Source organism: Ceratotherium simum, chromosome 27 (genome assembly GCF_057802395.1).
Source record: "Ceratotherium simum simum isolate JZ-2026a chromosome 27, ASM5780239v1, whole genome shotgun sequence".
Classification (NCBI taxonomy): Eukaryota; Metazoa; Chordata; class Mammalia; order Perissodactyla; family Rhinocerotidae; genus Ceratotherium; species Ceratotherium simum.
Window position 1 is genome coordinate 9,908,400 of NC_141926.1, and position 24,227 is coordinate 9,932,626.

Below are 24,227 nucleotides of genomic sequence, written 5' to 3' on the forward strand. Positions count from 1 at the left end.
AAGCAGTGAAATAAAACACAAGCCGCTCGGCCGCCCGCCTGGATGGGGCACAGCCGTCAGCACCCACCTGTCGTAGATCTCCGAGCCCTCCTCGAGGCCGGGCAGCAGGCCCACTATGAAGGCCTGGAGACTGGGCAGGAGCAGCTTCTGCAGCGGGAGAAAGTACTTCTCATACAGGCCAAGCAGCACGGGCCTCACCGACATGGCTGCATTCGCCAGAAGAGGAAACAACCCACAGCTTTGGGAAACAAAAAAGGGAGCGGGTGAAAAAGACACACCTCATCAGAAGTTCCAAACAATCGGTCAGCTGAAGGAGGTTTCAACAGCCACCAGCCAGCCATTTAAACTGGTGGTGTAGATGCGTGCTTGTCAAAAGATGGTCACGACATGCTATTAGCAAAGAGCAGGCAAGTGGGCAGTATGTACATTACACTCCTACTTAAAATGTACTTGAAGAAGAGTCTGGGAGGATGCACCCAGAGGGTGAGCCCTGGTTATCTCCTGGTGATGGCTTTATGGCGGACGGCTGCACACTGCTCGATATTTTGCTTGTTCGTCATTTTCTAATCTTGTGAACTGAAATATGGATCGCTTGGGTGAAAGAAAAGTAACACTGTGGGGAGGCTGCCGTACCTGTACAGGAACAAATCCTTGGCCAGCCATTTGGTCCCCACAATCTTGAAGATAATCTCATAGGTTTCAAGGGCTTTTAGGTGCACGCCACTGGGCAAAGCAGGATGCAGGCACTGGGCTAATCTCTTGCTGATAACGAGCCGTCTTGGCAACAAGGAATACTTCAGGTTACTCTGAAGAGCCTGGAACAAGAGGAAAAACACAGGAGGAAGAAGGTGGTGACATTTACAATGGAGAGCAAATCTGCTGAGGCCAGGAAGACAGGAGCAGGCCCCAGTGTGGCTGTAACAGATGAGATGTAACAGGACAGGAGGACAGAGGGACTGCACTGGAGGGCCCAGGGGACCACGAGCCAGGCTCCATGGACACGGGTGCCGGAGAAGTCCCCAGCACTGCTAGAGATGAGGCAGGCTCCACTGTCAAGTGCAAGGGAAATTCTGCCTCCCTTCAAAGTGACTTTGTCACCATCAGGCCAGCTTCTCTGCCACAACTGTGTACAGGTGAGGGTTGTGTGCTTCTGTCTCGGGAGGCCTCTAGTTTACACATGAGACCAAGTACAACACAGACCGTATCAGGGGAGGCAACTTCCTGTCACTATGAAGACTCTTGTCTGTGCGCCGTGGAAGCCCCTGGATTTTTGCCCAGGGAGAGGAAGAGATCTGAATTATCCCATCATTCTCCCAGCGTGGTTTCACAGTCAGGTAGCTCTGAATGGGGGGCCACCCAGAGGAGATGGGGGGGCACACTTCTAGGCCACGACTCCTGGCTTCTTCACCAGTTGGTGATCCTGCTGGGAGGGACCCATGTTCCACAGGAGAAACACACAACCCTGTTGGGAGGGAGCGACAGTTCTCCTGAGCTAGGCTTCCTCGATGAGGGCACAGGCCGTATCTGTGCTAAAGCATCCCTGGGTATTTGCTGCACCTGAGAGACATGGCCAGGAGTGTGAGTGGATCAGCGCTGTTCTCCACGGCATCAAATGACCACGGGCACAGCTCTGTGGCTGAGTAGGTCCTAATGAATCAATCTTATAATACAAAGTGCCTGTCATTATGGTGAACAACCCCCTTAACGCACACAAATATTTACTGAAAGCCTACAGGGTAAAGTCCACACTTCTTAAAAAGCCACTCAAAGGCCTCCATAGCATGACTCCTGCCTGCTTCGCCCGCCCCCTCTCCCACCCTTCAGCTTCAATCTCTGTAACACAGATCCATCTGCGGCTCCTGACCCCGCCTGGACGTCCTTCCTGCCCGCCTTGCTCATCTTCCTCACATGAGACTTAGCTCAGCGCCCCCCATGAGGCAGAATGGTTCTCCCCCCACGCACACTGTCACTCCTCCACAGGTTCCATGTGCGCATCTGTCACCGGCCTACAATGCTGTCCTAGGTGAGCAGCTTGAGGTCAGGGTCTACCTTCTCCCTCTCTGGTGTCCTCCCCACTCTGCACCGTGCCCATAGCACAGCAGGCAGCCTCGAAGAAGGTCAGGACGTGTGCGGTGACGACTGTATAGACCCACGTGTCAGAACCGCTGGCCCCAGGACCACCTGGTCTTAGGGCCATGACAGCCTTCTTTTTATAAACAAAGAAAATGATCCCACTTCTCAAACATACACTGAGGTTAGGTAGGAGGTAAAGGGAAAAGAAGGAAAATAATACTTTTTATCAGAAGCCTGTGGTCTAATTGAACTCTCAAATTCAATAAAACTACATCTTAAAAAAAACCAGCTATAACCAGAGTCATTAAGAAATATTCTAGGGCTGGCCCCGTGGCTTAGCGGTTAAGCACACGTGCTCCGCTGCTGGCGGCCCGGGTTCGGATCCCGGGGACGCACCGACGCACCGCTTCTCCGGCCATGCTGAGGCCCCGTCCCACATACAGCAACTAGAAGGATGTGCAGCTATGACATACAACTATCTACTGGGGCTGTGGGGGGAAAAAAAAAAAATTCTAAAACATTATGTATGAAGAGTCTGATATCTTAAAACAAAGGGAGAGCCAACAAAATAATTTTTTCAAATGTGCTTATACCCAAAAAGAAATTGAGGAGCTGACCCAGAACACACGCTGGAGCGGAGGATCAGAACAAACTGCGACGGCTGCGGCAGAGAGGAAGCGAATGTGAGAAACGCAAGGCAAATGGAACATGTCATCATGGACATTTTCAAACACCCAGAAAAGCAGGTAGAACAGCAGCGTCACCATCACCCAGCTTCAGCACGCATCAACTCCCAGCCAGTCCTGAAGACACAGCTTTTAGCAAACAACGTCTGTAACTCCTATCGATAGTGGGGTCACCATGATTTAAGAGTAGGAGAGTTAAACTCTGTCTTCACCTGCTATTTTTGTCAGGACAGAGCTTTTGCTTTTTAAGTCACTACCAACTCTCATGTTTGCTCAGTGTATTCTAAGGATGTCGGCTATTTGAGGAGCAAAAGACGTGACGCGCCTCCTGTGGTGGTCATCTGGGACTCACAAGCCTTTGGTTCCCTTGGGCTTGGGCGCATAGCAGGATCCCTCCTCTGCCCTTCTGAACCCAGGCGTGGCAATGTGACTCACTCTGGCCAGTGAGATAAGTGGAATGATATGTGTCACTTCTGGCGCAGGCTTTAGAAGCCAACTCAAAGCTCATGAGGTTTTCTTCTCCTGCCTCTAAGATCATGCAAACGTGGGTTGAGCTGAAGCCCCTCCCAGCCGGGCTCCCTGAGAAATTACAGAGAGCAAACACCACGTGCTGGCCCAGGGAGGCGGAACTCAACCATGTTGTAAAAATCACTGAGACTAGGGATTTTTTGTTACCATGGCATAACCTTCCCTATACAGACTGATACACCTCTTCTCATTTAAACATGATTACAATGAACCATAACTATTCATTTTAAACAAATGGGGCTGGTTGCTATTTCTTTCTCATTTAAATTTGTTACCCCATTTAATTTAATTTGAAAAAGACATAGAAAAAGAAACAACCAAGAACTGAGGCTGTGAGCAGTACACGTGGAATGAACTGTTCGTTGTATGCTGCCCATGTTAATCCATGCAAACATGGCATGTCTGAGACAGGGAGTCAGTGCCTGTTGAGGGAAAGGTACCCAGTGATGAAGGAAGCTGTCTGATTTGAAAAAGCAGCAAGAACAAAGGATATAAACAGATAGTACTTAGAAAAATGAGAAGATGCTCACTCTTCTTGATAAGAAAAAGGCAAATCAAAACTACAATGAGGGCTGGCCCCGTGGCTTAGCGGTTAAGTGCGCGCGCTCCGCTACTGGTGGCCCAGGTTCGGATCCCGTGCACCAACGCACCGCTTCTCCGGCCATGCTGAGGCCGCGTCCCACATACAGCAACTAGAAGGATGTGCAACTATGACATACAGCTATCTACTGGGGCTTTGGGGGAAAAACAATAAATAAATAAAGTTTAAAAAAAAAAATTAAAAAAAAAAAAACCTACAATGAAACGCCATTCTTTTCACCCCTCCCATTGGCAAGTTAGATCAAAGCACACAGATTCACGTGCAGAGCACAGCCACCCAGAGATCAGGAACCAAGTTCATCAAACCGAGAGTCAGGATTTGGCCAGACAGAACTTGTGAGCCTCCTCCTTGGTGCAGTGATGACCTTGAACCATTCTGTTTCCTTTTTGTCACTGACAATGGGGCTAAAATAGTGTCTAGGTCATGGTGATTGTGTTAACACACTTCCCACAGAGCCTGACACTTAACAAGTGCTTCAAAACTGAGGCTAAACACACAAGATTGAGGCTATGAGAATGCCTGGTTTAAGCACGTGAGCTTGGGGCTCAGAGCCTGGAATTCTGGTTCCGCCATGTGTTTGTTGGGCAAATTCCTTGACCTCTCTGACTGCAGTTTCACGGGGACGATGGTGCCACACGAAGCTGCAAGCATCAAATGAGACACCACATGTAAAGAATTTAGCACAGTGCCCGGAAAAGAGTAAGCAATCAACAAACGTTACCTCTTATTATAACGACAAACTGAAAATTAATCACAAGATCTAGACGGAGACAAAACGCATTGCATTTTTAAAAGAATCGATCGAAACCCAGTTGACTAATAATGCCCTTTATTGTCACAAAAGCAAACAAGGATACTAGTTAGATGTACTAACGAGAGAGATTGAGAAATACACGGTATTAGAAGGGAAAAGCTCAAACTGTTGTGTATCTGGAGGTGAATCAACTGCAGACCCAAAATCGGGTGAGAATTCCAAGAGACACTGAGGTCAAGGAGGAATCTGCTCTCATAAGGGGCAGAGTCGGAGAACCTGAAATTTCCTTAAGAAGACAAAGGAAAAGATAAATAGTAATTAATACTTAAGATTAAAGGAGAAAGTATTATTTCTTAAATGATATTTAACGAAAATTTTCTCAAGAAATATTTTGCAAGTTGTAAGACTGGAGATTAGAATCGCCAGGTGAAAATGCTTTCCAAGTAGTGGATCTGAAGCACTTTTGGAAACAAAGGATTCCCTGGAAACAAAGGATTCCCTGGACAGAGCCCCTCCTCCCTCAGAGCGACTTAACACACACAGGACACGGGGCTGTGGACCCTACTTAAAAACACCTTCTGCGCGAGCAGTACTAAGCAGTTATCTCAAAAACGTGCTGGAAGGGGAACATAACCCAACTCTTGATGCCATTAAGGACACAGTGCTCTCTTTACCATCACCCCTATCTTCTGTGTGGAAGCTCAGGGGCGGGACCAGGGCCTCTGGTCAGTGGTAAAGGCCACCATGAAGGTCTCCACTCTGGCTCCCTCAAATTCTACCTTTATGAGACTTTTCTGTTAGTCTCACTGAGGGCTAACGCTGGCCATGAGGGGCACATCTCCACATTTTTTGGGCTAACTTCAAAGAGAATGAGAGTTACCTAATGATTCATTCCCTCCCTCTAGCTGCTAAAGATTCAGAGCTCAGTGTGGGGTTCGGCCACGGTGGCTTTCCTCAATCGGACAGCTTGATTCAGAAGCTCCTCTCCCTGTGAGCTGTCAACGCAGGGGCCCTTGGGCATAAGCAAAGTGCTCGGCCAACGCAGCCAGCCCACTTGCAGGCTCCCAGAGACACTTCTCAATAGGAAATCGGAGGGGTTCTGCTGCATCCTCTCTGAGAGGTGGGATCCAGTCTGATGCCCACACCTGCTGCTGCTTTTGAAAAAGAAAATGTTCTACTCAGGGCAGCCCTGGTCTAGAAGGTTTCAAAACTGAGTGCTGTGCACTGCTGGTGGGAATGCAAAACGGTGCAGCCGCCATGCAAACGGTGTGACGGCTCCCCAAAAATGTAAACATTTGATTTGTTTACCAGATTACCATATGATCCAGCAACTCCACTTCGGGTACATATCCAAAAGAATTGAAAGCAGGGACTCAAACAGTTATTGGCACACCCATGTTCATTGCAGCATTATTCACAATAGCCAAGAGGTGGAAACATCCCAAGTGCCCATCAACAGACGAATGGATAAACAAAATGTGGTACATACACACAACGGAATATTATTCTGCCTTAAAAAGGAAGGAAATTCTGACACATGTACAACACGGATGAACCTTGAAGACATTATTTTAAGGGAAATCAGCCAGACACAAGGACAAATATTGTATGAGTCCACTTATACGAGGTACCTAGACTAGCTAAATTCATAGAAACAGAAAGTAGAATGGTGGTTACCAGGGGTGGGGGTAGGGGGATCGGGAGTTACTGCTTAATGGGTACAGAGTTTCGGTTTGAGAAGATGAAAAAGTTCCAGAGACAGATGGTGGTGATGGTTGCACAACAATGTGAATACTCTGAATGCCACTGAACTGTACACTTAAAAATAGTTAAAATGGTAAATTTTATGTTGTGTCAATTTTACCACCACCAAAAAAGAAAAAAGAAATGAATACTGTGTTTCATGGAACTGCTCTTGCCAGCTAAGCTGCGAGAACTCTCGAGCAATGTTTGCACGTTGGACTGAACCTCTTTCCTGACCACAGACAGTGGGACTCCTTTTAACAAATCCTGAAGGGACCCAGGGGTTCGGTCCAGCCTCTCTGGAGTGTGAGTTTTTAACCTATAATTAGCAAAATAGCCACCTTGCACCAAGTCTCACCTTGCAGCACCTGAAAACTCCTGGTTTCCTCTTTATCTCCCTCCCTGATGTTCAAGAGCTGCCAGGACTAGAACCCTGGCACAGATCAGGGACTGCCACCCTGACTCCACCTTTCCCTTTCTGGCCTCTATGAGGGCATTTTGTTTGGCAAGAGCCTTCTCCAGCGAGAAAAGCTCAGCGAATATTTCCAGGGAAGTTTCATTGTTCGAGTTTTGTTTTTCAGGAAACCAGAAGCCCAAAATGACTGGCCAGTAATCGTAATATATATAGTTTAAACACTGAATAAAAACAATGTATACTAAATGTATACAAATGTATACTTAAAAAAAAAAAAAGATGAGAAATGTTCTTCTTCAACTAGAGAACAAATATCTCAGGGAAAAAGACGAATTTGAGAGGAAAAAATGGCCATGTTTTCAAAATCAGTTTGAAAAGTGCTAAACAGAAAGGAAAAGCTATGATTCAACAGGAAATTAAACTTCCTGGTCTATTTCACTCAGGCACTATACCATTTTAAAAGCACTCCTTGAGTTATAATTAAGATACAATTACCATATTTTTAACCTCATTGTATTCATAGGCACAGCAGGTTGACCTTAAAACAAAATAAAATACAAAACATAAGTTTGAAAAAAAAGGTTCGAACCACATCCAAGCTTCATTAATAGAGACCAGGAAGTGTCTCCCTTTGCTCCACCAAAGACAATGTCTGTGTTTCACTTTGTTTCACTTCGACATTACACAGTCTGACAGTCTGACGTTCTTCAGGACTCGCAGCATGATTTAGAATGGTTCTATGTAAGAAGCTTGATTAAAAATTCCAAAAGGGTAGACCATGGGCTCAAAAAGTAATTTAATACACTTAAAAATGGTAAGATGATAAATTTTATGTTATGTGTATTTTATCACAATTAAAATTTTCTTTTTGAAAGGTAATTTAACAATATGGGGAGGGAGAGTTATATTTGATTAAAAAAATGTTTTGGCCTGTAAAATAAAACTTTAAATGTTTTCTTTGAAAGTCCCTAGAAAAGAGATAGCCCAAGCCCGCTCCTGCACAGAGTGATAATGCTGATTCAGAGTGCCAGATGCTCGTCTATAAAGAAACATAAGCAAACCAATTTAAAAGCCTGTGTCTCATCAAGCAAATGGTAAAATATCGGCATGTCTTCCTTCTGGAAGTCGGTCAGCTTTACAAGGATGCTCGCTTCATGCCATAAAAGCAAAGTTGCACGGTGAGTAAGACAGGCCAGGTGGCATGGCTTGAACACTCATTAAATACTTGCCCAGGGACACCAACAGTGCCCTTCAGACGAATGAAAACAGAACAGACACTGAGTAATAACAAACTGGCCAGGACTTCCTGCCTCAAAGTAGGCCAAGTACCAATGGCGGCGAGCGTCATGCTTTACCTGAAGTGGCAATGACTTGGCCACCGTGCCGGCCTGGGAAGGTGGGGGATGGCCACAGACAGATGGAGAAACAGGCCCCCAGGGCCACTGCAGGGGGTGGGGAGTCCACAGGTAACCAATGAGGTCAGCCTTTGACTGGAGGACTCACAGTGGTACAACTCCCTTGTAAACAGGACACTTCCTTCTCAAAAGGTCACCGACCGAAATATCGCTGTACTGCACTCAGACGGGCCTGCTGAACCCTAACAGCAAACCTGCAGGGCAGTGCCCCGGATGAGTCAACTCTCACCATGTTACGACACCCAGATCCCACCATCCCAGCTCGCAATAAAGCTACTAGCAGGGTCTCTGCTTAACTCAACCTTCCGCATCAGTTAGAGACCCACTGGAATACATTCTTTTCTTTTAAAAATTTCTTTAAATTATTTTAGCTCTTTTAGATTTTATTTATTTATTTATTTTCCCCCTAAAGCCCCAGTAGATAGTTATATGTCATAGCTGCACATCCTTCTACTTGCTGTATGTGGGACGTGGCCTCAGCATGGCCGGAAAAGCAGTGCGTCGGTGCGCGCCCGGAATCCGAACCTGGGCCGCCAGCAGCGGAGTGCACGCACTTAACCGCTAAGCCACGGGGCCGGCTCTATTTTATCTCTTTTAAATTAGCTTTGCCTTATTGCTGTGGCTAACGTTAACTGACACTTCTGAGCCAATACTGCACTGCTTGCATAGAACAACCAAAGGGTGAGTGTATGCTACAGGAGATTTTACGAAGCACTGGCTGGGAAGTAAACGCACTGAGTGTCCCAGGCCAGGCCTTGGAGGGGGCACGGCAGGTCCCCAACTTGTGTCTGGTACTAACTAAACATCTGTGGGGAGACTGACCCCACTGAAGCCCCGGGTCTCAGCTTGGCGGTTTCAGAAACTCATGTTGTATCAGTTGAACCAGAGTTGGCTCTGCTGTGGAGGGAACGCTTTGCTGGTTTAACTCACGAGAAAGAGGCCAGAGAGGCAATGGCAGGGGGAGAGGACGAAGAGCACAGGCTTGGAGTCAGCTGGACCGGGGTCTGAGCTGGGGCTCCACCTTTCATCAGCCGTCCAGCCTGTCACAAGTCACTCGACCACATGACGCTCAGTCTTCTCACACAGAAATGTGCTGCCACCTACTCAAAGGCAGGTCACGTGGGTCAAACTCAAAGAGGAGCTGAAACATTCAAGGTCTTCATTCCATTTCCACTTCCCCAGTGTACCAGGATTAACGTTGAATGCACGTGCACGCGCACACACGTACCAGGGTCCATCCCAATCTCTTGGTTACGATGACTCAGGATCTACATGCTGGGTGAGAAAGTTTCTTAAAACACAACACAATAAACTCATTGCTATCTCAGAGAAGTCAAGTGACAGCACACGTGTTCAAATATTGCTCTTTGTTTTTCCCCTTCTGAATTTATTATGACATTTAGATTGTAAAAGCCACTCATTCTCACCGCTAACATCCATTTTCCCTGTCTTCCCCCATAGAAACTTTGCATGGCTAGCTGCGATGCTTTCCATGTTTCCAGACTTACATTTTCTTCTTTTTTGACTGCAGTGCACCTCATCGCTCCCTGACAACCATACACCCTCCACCCCCTGTGGCCTTCGAGGTGGCGTTGGCTGAGCTAAAATACTGTCCACAGAGTGGAGAAGCCTCAAGCAAGTCTGAACTTCAGTGTCTTCATCAGTAAAAGGAGTTGAATGGCACTGACTCTGGAGGGTTATAGGTTTGAAAAATAACGTGTGACAAGCACGTAACGGGCTCACTAAAAGGTATCATTTTATTTTGGGGGGCCATGGGCCAGTAGGGTCAGAAATGATGGAAAATGGCGGGAGATCAAGGCAACTGAGTTCTACACTAAACCACTTCTATAGACATGAAAATGAACATGTGGGGCAGACACGCCCTTCAGAACATATTCTAAACCCTGAAACACACGATGCCAAGAACACTGAAATACTTAAGAATTTATAATCACAGATCAGAAGATCTAATAAAAGTAATCATACAATGAAGATACTAAATGATGCAGTGTAGGGACATACGCTATTTTTCTGCTTTTGTTTAAACAAATTTTAATCCACATACAAATGATATACTGAACAAACAAACCAAAAGCCTATTATATGGAAATCAACTTGCTCAAGTCAGAGCCAGAAGAAAAGAAAGAACATCTTGAGGATAGAATCTCATTACAAATCCCAAACAGCCTTCAGTTCTAAAAGTTCTACTCGTAGAACTCAATATTCTTCAAAATTCGCACCCAAGAGAACAGAACTGGCACGCTCAACTGAGGCTAAATGTTACCCCTACCGCACAGAGCAGCCTTCTCCAGAGCTCTCCCAAGTGGCACTTCCCCATCCTCAATACTAGAGTAGAATGGGTTCAGAATGGCCGTTCAGGACTCAGGACATGTCCTCCCAGAGCGCTCAGGTTCCCCCAGCCTGCAAGAGGCTCAGGCACCGGAATGCACGGGAGTGTGTGACCAGCACATGCGGCAACAGCACCCACGTAATTCACAACAGAACGTAATGCCGTCTCAGGTTGGGAGACGAAGAACACACCTCCCCAGCGCTGCATCGCCTGTTCAGTCTGATCTGAATCCGACCCGTCGTCCTCCTCTATGCTTGTCTTCTGCTCCCTTGTCCCCAGAGACAAGCCATCTGCGTAGAAGCAGGTGACAGTTAACTACAAACAAGCTCTCAGTGGCTGGGAGGCAAGGGGCTGCCAAGGCACACAGGAAAAGTAAGCAAGGTATGAAAGCCTGGCTCTCTCCAGATCAATTCAAGCCCCATGTTGGCTCCTCTCTCCAATACCCAGCAACTATAAGATGGTTGGGGACACTGAGAACCAAGAAGCAGAAGGTGTGGCTGGCATAAAGCTGGTGCTAGAAGACGACGACCTCCTCAGAAATACAAGAGGGGTTCCATACTTAGGACGGCATCTAGTGGACAGAGGCCAGGATGCTCATCAACATCCTACAATGCACAGGACAGCACCCCCATTCCATCACAGAATATCAACTGCGCAGAGGCTGAGATACCCTGGGCCAGAGGAGCATATTTCTGCGTTTGGTTATTGCAATGGCTCAACGGCACCCCAAAGGATCTAAGCTTTTCTGGGCTTATTTGCTCCCAACAGTGAGCTGACTAATCCTTAGCCTTTTCCTTTCATGCCCTCAGAGTTGGCCTTACACAACTACAGAGAGGAGCAAAAAATCAGTGTTCGTTCCTTTCCTGTCTCTCTGTATGAGAGGAAATCCTTTCCAGAAGCCAGCTGGCCACATCTCGTGGGTCAGAGAAGGTCATGTGCCCCTGTCTAAATTAATCCCTGCCAAGGAAAATAGAATTACTAGGATTAAGTCCTAGAACAACATTTACCACTGGGGCTGGGAGATGGGGGCTACCACCCTGCAGCCCATCACCACCTGATCACCAGACATAACCGGGAGGGGGATCTTCTGACAGGAAAGAAGAGGGTGAACCGCTGTTGGGTGGGCAACCAGCACGTCTGCCCCAAACTCAGAAGTAAGCGGTGAGCCTGAACATGAACCCAGGTGCTCCGCTGCCAAGCTCAGCGTTCCTTCACTCCACATCCGAATCAGCGTACCTTCCAACATGTTTACTTCCAAGGCCTGTCTCAGGCACTGGCAGAATCTGGCTTAAGTACAATAACCACCAAAAGCACACAAGTAAAATGTAAGGCAGAACTACGTTGCTTAGAAAAAAGCAATTCAGCACTTTACAAACTGATCGTGTGATGAAATGAATGACACACATCTCTTGCTATATAAAGATAAGTTATTAAGGTCAGAAATAAGGAATAAACTGATCCTCGATGAGACAAGCAATACGATGGAGCCTGCAAGGTTGCGAGAATGGTGAAACACTAGAGGTGCTCCCGTTAAAATCAGTGTGGGGCAGGGACTGGAACCCTCCACCTGTAGCACGCCCCCCTTCTCTTGTGGTAAGGGTTGCAGCTGAGCCACGGCTGCTTGGCCAGCGGATATTCTTCTCCCTTGAAGATATGAGTGACGCTCTTCCCCGTTCCTGTGGAACAGAATGGCAGCGAACAGAGCAACTTGGAAAGCCAGTGTTAAAGACGGCAGAGTCCCTGGAAGGACCACATAGAAAAGAGCTTTGCAATCTGGAACACCACGCTGAACTGATACACAAGCGAGAAACTTCAATCTTATCGGTGGCGCTGGAATTTTGGACTTTGTCACAGCAGCTAACTTTACGGTAACCGATACACGATAGTATCATCATTATTTAACACTGTTTCAGAAAATGTAGCAAAATATTAGGAAAAAACACAAATTCAGGATTGATTGATGGTATGCCTGTCTACGTGAAGAACTCAAAACAATCAGCTGAAAAAACTCAGAAATTCATTAAGATGGTCAGTTTCCAAGTTCTGTAAGTTGATAGTTTCCTACCCGCCAACAATTAGTTAAAACATATAGTGGAAAATAATCCCACTAAAAATAGCATAAATACATGTATAAAATATCTAATATATTTTAGAAATAGGAAGAACTTATGTTAGAAGAACAATTAAATTCTTAGGGACATAAGTGAATACTTTTTAATCAATGAAGAGAACTACCACTCCCAAAATATTCTATAATTCCTAATACCAATCAACCCCCAAAAGATTTTTTTTAACTTTACAAATGATTCTAAGGCTTGCCTGGAAGAAAACAACCTGGGAATGGTAGAAAAATTCTGAAAGAGAAGGGTGGTTAGGTTAGGGTAGAGAACCTGGTCCTGCCAGATAAAGACATTATAAAGTACAGTCATGCATCCCTTAAGGACGGAGCTACATTCTGAGAAATGCGACATTAAGTGATTTCACCATTGTGCGAACATGGTCGAGTGCACTTACACAAATCTAGATGGTATAGCCTACTACATACCTAGGCTATGTGGTACTCATCTTGTTTTTGAGGTAGAAGATTCGCCTTGGGCTAACATCCGCTGCTAATCTTCCTCTTTTTATATATGAGCGCCACCACAGCATGGCCACTGACAGACAAGTGGTGTAGGTCCATGCCCGGGAACTGAACCTGGGCCGCCGAAGCAGAAAGTGCCGAACTTAACTACTAGGCCACGGGGGCTGGCCCTACATGGTACTAATCTTATGGGACCACTGTCATCTATGCAGTCCGTCCTTGACAGAAACGTCGTCATGCTGCACATGATTCTACAGCAGTTTAAAGGCTGTGGTGCTGGCACCACTGCAGACAGATCAGTGGAACAAAATAAAGTCCACACACAGACTCACGTGTCCAAAGGTGTAACTCTATGACCAATGACACAGCAACTCCACCTCTGGCAACACACCTTGACAAAAATAGCCAAGTGCTGAAAGATGTCCATTAGAGCTTCATTTAGAATTATGAAAAACTGGAAGTAAACTAGTCCAACAATAAAGGGCTTCTAGATCTTGTCCACTTCTATACACCACCCCCCCTTTGGCTCTTACAGACACACAACTGAAAGAGCTAGGAACTGTTCAACGTGCACTTTTTTGCCCCCTTATTTTACCATGACCATTTTTGCATGTTAGCAACTACAAGTCTACTTCATTTGGGTGACTGCGTACATCACCATACTGTTGTATCATGACTTACTCCTCCACCACTTCCCTACTGAGGGTGGTCACTTCCAATTTTTTTGCTATTACATATAACAAAACAGTGAAGATTCTTACAGTTATCTTTGTGTTGTATTTCCATAGGGTTAAAACAAATTTACAGTAATCACCTCCTAACTCTCGAATCATTAGTCATCTGGGAAATTCAAGAGCCACAGGAGCTACTACTACACTCCCACGGGCTGAAATAAGAAGACTGTCCACACCAAGTGTTGGCGAGGATACGGAAGAACTGGAGTTCTCGTGCACTGCTGGAAGGGGGTAAAATGATGCAACCACTTTGGAAAAAGGTTTGGCAGTTCTTCAGAAAGTCAAATATATACCTACTGGAAGCAACGCAAATGTCCATTAACAGAGAAATGGATAAACAAAGAGTGTATGTCCATGGAATCCTACTCAGCAGTAAAAAGGCATGAACTGTCAATACACACAACGTGGATGACTCTCAAAATAGTTTTGCTGAGTGAAAGAAGCCAGATGAGAGAAAAAAGAAATGATTACATATTGCATGATTCTGTTTATATAAAATTTTAGAAAATGCAAACTCTAGTGATAGACAGCAGATCAGAGGTTGCCTGGGGATGAGGGCTGAGAGGGGATGGAGGGAAGAAGGATTCCAGAAAGGCACAAGGAAACTTCTGGGGGTGATGTATACACGTCCATTATTTTCACATGGTGATGGTTTCACGGGATATACATGTCCAAACTCATCAAATTATACACTTTAAATATGTGTGGAGTTTATTGTATGTCAATAAAGCTCTAAAAAAAAAAAAAAGGAAAAGACCATTTTAAAAAGATAAATGGGAATGACTATATTTGGCTCAAATACAAGCTTAAATATTGGTGTTCACATTCAATCAGTTGTGCTTTTTAAAAAATAGCCACGTTTAACTTATTTCCTTCTATATTAGTCTGTTTGGGCAGCCGTAACAAAATACTACAGACTGGGTGGCTTAAACAACAGAAATTTATTTCTTACAGTTCTGGAGGCTGGAAGTTCAAGATAAAGGTGGCAGTTGATCTGGTTCTTCTCCTGGCTGGTAGACAGCTGCCTTCTTGCTGTGTCCTCACATGGAGGAGAGAGCACTCTCTCTCTCCCTCTTCTTATAAGGCCACAGTCCTATCGGATTAGGGCCTCACCCTTATGACCTCATTTAACCTTACTTGCCTCCCAAAGACCCAGGCTCCAGATACAGTCACACTGGGAGTGAGGGCTTCAACACAGGAATTCAGGGAGGAGACTCAATTCAGTCCACAGCACCTTCCTTACTCCAGCCTAACATGACGTTTCTAGTTTCACAGCTTTCTTGGCAGAATTTCTAACACGTTAAGTAGACCACAAGCCCCTTCCCTTATCCATAAACTCAATTCTGCTGGACAAGCTTTTGTCATTAGATTACTGGAGGGATAATTCATCTGTCCAAATCCAGACTGTCTCCATCCCTCCAGCGGATCTGAAAGGAAGAATGACAAAAATATCTTTTGCTTACACACAAAATAAGTAGACTATCCTAGCTATCAATTATTTTAAGTATACCAGACTCCTTGCAGCAAAGAGAAATGCTCTTTCCAAAAGGACCATGTCGGCCTATGGTGTTTGAGCGGCTCATAGTGAGGTAGCTCTAAGAACCCTGAATCAGCAAGGCCCTTGCCAATTCTCAGCTCCTTCTGGGTAACCTGGGGTAGGATATGAGGCAATAATGCCATCTGAGGCCCAATATGTCACCTACCAAAAGAAGGATGACAGAATAGTAGCGAAGGATCTGGCAGCCTTTGCCACACGTTAGGAACGGGAGTTCTACCTGACGTTCCGTTCGCTGTATCATCTAAGTTCTGGGGCCAAGAAAATCAGAACAGTGCCAGAGACAAGTGGACCTTGTGCCCACCACTCTCTCCTGCAAAGCAACGGGATCTACTTTATTTAAAAATGAAGAGAGTCAATAATCGTCAACAACATCCTTTCAATTTGGTCTCTTCTCAGAAGGCATTAAGGCCCACATCTTTCCAATATAACCTTAACACTCTCCTTGTCTACACTCTACAACTTCTACCTTTAAGGTCACCGCCCCGGATGGCAGCGAAAGGTTGCTGGGAAATGACTAAAATAATTGCCCCAAACCGAGGTACCATACTTTAACAGATGGTGTCCTAAAAGTGAGGTGACAAGATGGACCCAGGCATCACGGAGGCTGAGAGCTGCAATTCATCAACAAGGAGGCTGAGAGGGGATCACAGCGCCGCTCCATCCAGGTCACTCGCTTGTCAGCTGGTCCAAAGGGGATCAGGAGCAGTGATTTAAACTGTGTCTCAGTCAAGGGGGAAGAGGTTGGGAAGGAGGGCTGAAAGGGCCCTCACAAGGAGACCCAGGGGAAGCCCAACCTGGAAGGACCCTTTTAGCCCCCTAAAAGACACCCCACAACAGCCCCCAGAAAGAAGCTGCTGCAGGGCATGTGAGGTGGGCCAGATGGGGCCACGAATCACGGCGCTATGGTCTGAAGGTTTGTCCCCCTGTGATGTGATGGCACTCAGACGTGGGGCCTTTGGAAGGTGATTAGGTCATGAGGGCTCCGCCACAAGACTCGTGCCCTTCTGAAAGAGACCCCACAGAGCTCCCTCACTCCTTCTGCCGTGTGAGGACATAATGGAAGACCGCCATCTGTGGACCAGGAAGAGGGCTCTCGCCAGACAGGGAATCTGCTGGCACCTTGATCTTGACTTCCCAGCCTCCAGAACTGCGAGAAATAAATTTCTGTTGTGTATAAGCCATCCCAGTCTGTGGTATTTTGTTATAGCAGCTTGAACAGATTAAGGCAATTTGGAAGGCTGCCCTAAGTGACTTGGAAGTTCCAGGCACATAAGGTATCATGACACACATGAGAAGGGAAGTTCTTCATGATGCTCCTGGGCAGTAAAAAACGATTAAAAAAAATAATACTCTATTGTTCCATAAGGCACGTGATGGAAAACCATCTGGGCTTCCATCAGAAATGAGCTTTTTAAAAAAAATTTGCGGAGAGATACGCAGAGAGACAATCTGTACTTCACTATCAGATCCTGTTATGGGCTAAACTGTGTCCACCGCCCCCCCCTTTCGTATGTTGAAGCCCTAACCCCCAGAAGCTCATAATATGACTGTATTTGGAGATATGGCCCTTGAAGAGGTAACTAAGATAAAATGAGGTCATATAGGTGGTGTCCAATATGACTGGTGTCCCTAGAAGAAGAGGAGATTAGGACACAGACACGCACAGAGGGAAGACCAGGTAAGGACACAGCGAGAAGGCGGCCATCCACAAGCCAAAGGAGAGAGGCCTCAGAAGAAACCAAACCTGCCCGCACCTTGATCTTGGACTTCTAGTCTTCAAAACTATGAGAAAATTAACTTCCGTGTTTAAGCCGCCCAGTCTGTTAAGGCAGCCCCAGCAAACTAGTACAGACCTCAAACCAAAGAGGCTTTATCTGAACTAACACTGTTTAATAGAGAAAAGCAGTTGATTAGGACTAGGGTGAAAATCAGGATCCAGTTCAGACACATCGAGTTTTCAGGCAGCAGGAATCTTAGAGCTGATCTGTAAAGGGCCAGAACAGTTCACCTGGTCTCCAAGCTCTAGCCCACATTCTCCCCACAATACCACAGCACTAAGCCCGAAATGCCACAATAAGGAGTCTCTGCTTTAAAAAGGAGGTGTTTGTAATTAAGTGGTAAGACTTTCGAAGGTGAAACATGTAACAACACCCAAGACCTCCTACTTCCCTTGCTATTTCTGGTCATTTTGTGAAACAATAGTGATAAAGTTTTTAAATGTACAGAGTTTAGTCATTTCTACTATCCTTCATTTCCATAATCAAAGTTGTAATCCAGGCTTGGTACAGTGGTCGGGTTCATAAGGGCTCAAAATACACTTGTTGATTAAAAGTTATCTATGGGGCCGGCCTGGTGGCGCAAGTGGTTAAGTGCACGCGCTCCGTTGTGGCGGCCTGGGGTGCGCCGGTTTGTATCCCGGGCGCACACCGACGCACTGCTTGGCAAGCCATGCTGTGGCGGTGTCCCATATAAAGTGGAGGAAGATGGGCACAGATGTTAGCCCAGGGCCAGTATTCCTCAGCAAAAAAAAAAAAAAAAAAAAAGGAGGAGGACTGGCAGATGTTAGCACAGGGCTGATCTCCTCACACACACAAAAACGGGCCAGCCCCGTAGTTTAGCGGTTAAGTGCGCGTGCTCCGTTACTGGCGGCGGCCCGGGTTCGGATCCCGGGGGCGCACCCACGCACCACTTCTCCGGCCATGCTGAGGCCACGTCCCACATACAGCAACTAGAAGGATGTGCAACTATGACATACAACTATCTACTGGGTCTGTGGGGAAAAAAAGGAGGAGGATTGGCAATAGATGTTAGCTCAGAGCCGGTCTTCCTCAGCAAAAAGAGGAGGATTAGCATGGATGTTAGCTCAGGGCTGATCTTCCTCACACACACAAAAAAGTTATCTAAAAATAGTTAGTGTCAGATGATGGCTTGAAGTCTCAGATAAACAATTAAGCAAAAATTACCCTATTCATGTTGATATACCTAAAAACTATAAAGGATAAACTTTTCTCTAATACAGAAAAATTCCAAAAATGACACTGAAAGTTTAGCAAGTTTAAAAAATGATAGTTAGAACTTGTCTGTAGTTGGACAAACCAAGATCTCTCAAGGCTCAGATTTCTCATTTGTCAAGAGTTGAGCTCCATGAGCCCATTCTGAATCTATGGTTCACGTTTTATAACCCGCAGTCATCTATCTTAATTAGAAAGCATCTTAACCTAACCTTTGTATACTACAACATTGTTTCTATTTGCATTATAAAGAGCTTTTACTAATTCATCACTTTTTTTCTTACTGAATTTCTGCATACATGCATGAGTCCAAGAAATCTGACCATCACTAAAGCCATAAGAAAAATTCTTTATTCATATCAGCTCCTATCAGACATCCCTGGATGCAGAAGTTGTGTCTCCCAGAAGTAAGTAATCACTAAGCTGAGCAAGGTTTGCTCCCTCCAGTGCGTTCCCAAACCCTCCACGTGCAGGAACTCTGATTTGGTGCTAAAGCTGCCCACTGCCACCCTGGACACACCCAACTCAGGCTCACTCCCCGCGAGGCAGCCAGAGGGATTCTCCTAATGTGGAAGGCAGCAGTCACCTTGCTGGAAGCTCAATGGCTCACCCCACCTCGCCGAACAAAACCGGTGATCTGCCCTGGCTACCTCTCCTCCCTCATCTCTATCACCTCTCCACCCCAGCCACACCCACCCCTACCGTACCTTGGACACAGGCCCACGCCCCAGATGGCCTCCCTGCCAGCTCGCTCGCTGCATCCAGGCCTCTGCTCAAATCTCAAATGTCACGTTATCAGCGAGCCATCTCTGTCTGAACCAGCACCCCATCCTCCTTCCTCACTACCCCACTTCCCCGGTTTATTTTCCATCTTGTCATTCAGCACCCGACATCACATATTTATTCATTGTCTGTCTTCCACCAACAAAGCCTTACATTCTAAGAGGGGAGGAACTTGGCATTCAATGCCGTGTCCCCAGCACCTTGGTGTTCGATACATCTTGGTTCTACCCTGAATCAGTGTGCTAGGGCTGCCGTAACAAAGCACCAAACATCAGGTGGCTTAAACAACAGAAATGGATTGTCTCACAGTTCTGGAGGCCAGAAGTCTGAGATCGAAGTGTCAACAGGGTTGGTTCCCTCTGCGGCCGTGAGGGAGAATCTGCTCCGGGCTGCTTGTCTTGCTCCTGGCCGTTTGCTGGCAATCTTGGGCATTCCTTGGCTTATAACTGCATCACCCCGATTTCTGCCTTCATCTTCACGTGGTTCTTCCCTCTACGCATGTCTGTCTCTGCGTCCCAATTTCCCTTTCTTATAAGGACACCAGCCACAGTGGATCAGGGCTCACGCTAATAACATTTTAACCTGATTAGCTCTGTAAAGAACCAATCTCCAAATGAGACCCAATCTCCCACATTCTGAGGTGCTTGGGGTTAGGACACCCACATATCTTTTTCAGAGGACAAAATTCAACCTGTAACAACCACTTAGCAGCCATACGACATCGGGCAAGTCAGTGGACCTTCATCAGCCAAAGGGGGCTAATAATTGCACCGCACCTACCTCACCTGGATAATGAAGACAGTGATCCTGATGGCAAACAGGTATATCCCTGTCCCCTTGTGTGAGCCAGACAGGCACTGACGTGAGAAAAGCTCAAGAGCAGGGGCTCTGGAGCCACGCAGCCGGGGTCTGAGCCTTCCCTTTGCTACCTGCTGGCTCTGACCTTGCACAAGTTGTTTAGTCTGAGACCAATCTCAAGATATGCTGTACATGTTACACAAGAAAGCACGTCAAGTCCTTAGCACACAGTACACTCTCTATGAACGTCAGCTGTCACTGGCAGGGCTGAGGTAGGGGTGGACGATGTCACCCTCATCCCACCCATCTCACAAATTTTTCAAGAGGGCTGCTCTCACTCATTGCCTAATCATAGCAACAGAGAATAGAAAACTCGAGCAAAGAGGACACAGTGGGATCATGTGGTTTTGGGTACCAACTGTAACGAAAAATTGTCTTTTTAAACTTTTATCCAATATAACTCATATCTGAGTGCCTACAGACATCACACTGGGACACCTACCAGACGCCATCCTAAAGTGAACCCCTGGTCTCCCTGCCCACAAACGGAGTTGGCTCCCCTACCCACCCCAGTCTCCCCATCACATCCTTGAGGCTTCTCAAGCCGAAAACGTTGGAGAAAACCTGCGAGTCGTACTTGATTCCTCTTTTTCTCTTATATCCCACCTCCAATCCACGAGCAAATCCGGTCAGCTATACCTTCGAAGTATGTTCAGAATCCAAACCCTTCCCCACTGTCCCACCTATGTTACAGCAACAACTCCTAAATGGTCTCCCTGTTTCTGCCTTGCCTGACCCCCACCTCTGTTTCCTACCCCCAGTAGAGCAGCTGGAAATAGTTCTAGCATATTAAAAGGGAAGCCAGGTCATGCCCCTCTGCTCAGCTCCCTCTGCTCACTCCCAACTGAGTGGTCACTGTCAGACTCCAGTTTTAAAGGACCTACAAGATCGGATGCCCTCCCCATCCCTTGCCTCTGTGGCCTCGTCTCCTACACTCTCTCCCTCTCTCACTTGCGTCGTGACAACCTCACTGGCCTCAGACACACCAGAACCTCTGCAATTGGTCAAAGGCACCTTCTCAGAGAGGCCTTCCTTGACAACCCCATTTAATTTGCAATGTCCTCCCCCCAGCACTCACTGTCCCCTCCCATTTTTTTTTTTTTTTTTGCTGAGGAAGATTCGCCCTGAGTTAATATCTGTTGCCAATCTTCCTCTATTTTGTATGTGGGTCGCTGCCTCAGCATGGCCACGAGTGATGTAGGTCCACACCTGGGAACTGAACCCAGGCCACCAAAATGGAGTGCGCTGAACTTAACCACTATGCCACCAGGGCTGGCCCTCCCCTCCCTTCTTTACTGTTCCCACAACACTCATCACTATCTAACATCCTCTGTATTTTGTTTATCCTCGGGCTCCCCCTGATCCCCACCAGAATGTGGGCAGCACCTTGTCGGTTTTGTTCTCTGCTGTACCCTGATACCTAGAAAACTACTGGCATGTTGCAGATGCTCAAATCGCTACAGAATGAATAATGGCCAGTGCTTCAAAAACTTCTTAAAGAAGAGTTCAACTGTACTTGATAATCTGTCTTTCAAAGGGTGGGTTAAAAAGATTAAATGTTTTAGGAAGTTTTTCAGATATAATGAAACAAAGCCTGTTTAATAAATATCTTGTTGCTTGAGAATTGCAGTTACCAAGTTTATTATCTTACCTAGCTCAAAATGTATGTGTTCCTAAATAAATGAAAAGATATCTTGTGTTCATGGATTGTAAGACTTAATATTGTTAACATGGCAATACTCCCCTACAGATTCAACGCAATCCCTATCAAGGTCCCACTTGGTTTTTTTGCAGAAATTGACCAGTTGATCCTAAAATTCATAGGAAATTTCAAGGGATCCAGAACAGCCAGAACAATTCTGAAAACAACAACAAAGTTGGAAGACTCTCACTTAAGTACAAAGCTACAATAATCAAAACATATATCATATTGACATAAGGATACACATATAGATCAACGGAAAAGAAATGAAAGTTCAGAAATAAACCCATCTATCTCCGGTCAATTGATTTTCAACAGGGTTCCAAAACCTTTGACAAGAATAGTCTCTTCAACAGATGGTGCTGAGACAAGTGGATTTCCACATGCAAAAGAATGAAGTTGGAGCCCTACTTCACACCATGTACAAAAATTAACTCAAAATGGATCAAAGACCTAAAACTAAAAGCTAAATCTATTAAACTCTTAGGGAAAAAACACAGGGGCAAATCTTCATGATCTTGGATTTGGCAATGGTTTCTTAGATATGACATTAAAAGCACAAGCAACGGGAGGCGGATTGGCAATAGATGTTAGCTCAGAGCCGGTCTTCCTCAGCAAAAAGAGGAGGATTAGCATGGATGTTAGCTCAGGGCTGATCTTCCTCACAGAAAAAAAAAAAACAAAAACAAAAGCACAAGCAACAAAAGAAAAAACAGGTGAATTAGACTTTATCAAAATTAAAAACTCTTCCACATCAAAGGGCATTATCAAACAAGTGAGAAGACAACCCAAAGAATGGGAAAAAAATTTGTAAATCATATATTGAATAAAGGCCTTCATACCCAGAATATATAAAGAATGTTTACAAATCAACAATAAAAAGACAAACAACTCAGTTAAAAAATAGGCAAAGCATCTGAATAGAAATTTCTGCAAAGAAGACATCCAAATGGCCAATAAGCATATAAAAAGATACTTAAAATTATTAGTCATTTGGGAAATGCAAATCAGAACCACAATGAGGTAACACTTCACACCCAGTAGGATGGCTATTATCAAAAAAGACTAAAATTAAGCTACAAGGATGTGAAAAAATTGGAACCCTCATACGTTGCTGGTGGGCACGTACAATGAAAACGGTGTAGCCGCTGAGAAAACAGTTTGGTGGTTCCTCAATAAGTTAAACATACAATTACCACGATTCAGTAATTCCACTCCTAGGTATATACCTAAAAGAAGTGAAGATAGATGTTCAAAAAAAAATTGCACAGAAATGTTCATAGCAGTACCATTCACAATAGCCAAAAGGGAGAAACTCAAATACCGATCAACTGATGAATGGATAAACAAAATGTGGTGTATCCATACAATGGGATATTATTCAGCCATAAAAAGCAATGAAGTACTGATCCATGCTACAACATGGATGAACCTTGAAAACATGCTAAGTGAAAGACGCCACACACACAACAGGCCATAGATTGCATGATTCCATTTACATGAAATGAGCATAGACAGAGAAAGTAGATTAGTGGTTGCCAGAGGCTGGGGAGGGGGAGGGATGAGGAGGGTTTCCTTTTGGGGTGGTGACAATGTTCTGGAATTAGATAGTGGTGATGGTTGCACAACACTGTGAATGTACTAAAAGCCACTTAACTGCACACACTAAAATGGTTAAATGGTAAATTTTACGTTACGTGAATTTTACCTCAACAAAAAAATAACGAATACACCCCCTCCCAAAATAAGTATGCTATTTTTAGATTCCAGGAGAGTCAAGTACTAAAACAGTGAAACATTTAGAAGAAGCTGAATCTGCCTAAATCCCCCTTCAGTGCTTCTCCTTTCCCCCTAATCTTCAGCTTGAGAATTTCTGAGTTAGGGCTCTACAACCAAAGAATTCTCAAGCTCTTACTTGCTGCTTTAGTACGTTGGTCCATCCCAGCCAGCACGCAGCCACGACGTTCCCATGTTGTAAATATACCTTGCAAGAGACCACGCAGTTTCCTGGCCACTACCTGTAATAACGGCCTCCCTCCACTGCCTGACAGCCATCTGTGAGTGCTGATGGCTGCTTTCTGGCGGTTGGTGCTGGACTGCTGCCCAGGCATTGCACCCGAGGTCAGGAGGCTATCACTCTTCACCCTCCCCCGTCCCTTGAAGAGCTAAATGGAGAAATTCTTTCTCTTTAGTGAGGTCTGTCAGAGTCCCCCAGTGTGCGTGACCTCAGGAGTGGAGATCTGCAGAGTAGGGCTGGGCATCTCCCAACTCCCACATGGCACTCGGGCTCCAGGGTCAGGTATCACAGGCAGGAGCTCTGGGTGCAGAGCTGGGCACTGCCTCTTTGAGCCCAGATATCTTCTACCTACGGGTCATAGTGGTCATCTGAGTACGTGGGCATTACTGTGTCATCCTCCTTCTGGGCAGGATGAGAA

At 45.7% G+C, this 24,227-nt stretch overlaps 1 protein-coding gene across 5 annotated transcripts in view; it reads right to left on the reverse strand.

Moving 5' to 3' along the window:
- The window catches only part of DOP1B (DOP1 leucine zipper like protein B), a 104,535-nt gene that overhangs the window by 72,697 nt on the left and 7,611 nt on the right, over positions 1-24,227 (reverse strand). For all 5 annotated transcript variants that reach the window (XR_015548711.1, XM_087418112.1, XM_087418110.1 and 2 more), the window contains exons 3-4: positions 634-815; positions 68-238 (exon numbers count right to left, since the gene is read on the reverse strand). Coding sequence is in view for 4 of the 5 variants with exons in the window: in XM_087418112.1 (XP_087274238.1) it covers positions 68-238; positions 634-815 (353 nt within the window). In the remaining variant the exon portion in view is untranslated. The remainder of the gene's footprint in view (positions 1-67; positions 239-633; positions 816-24,227) is intronic.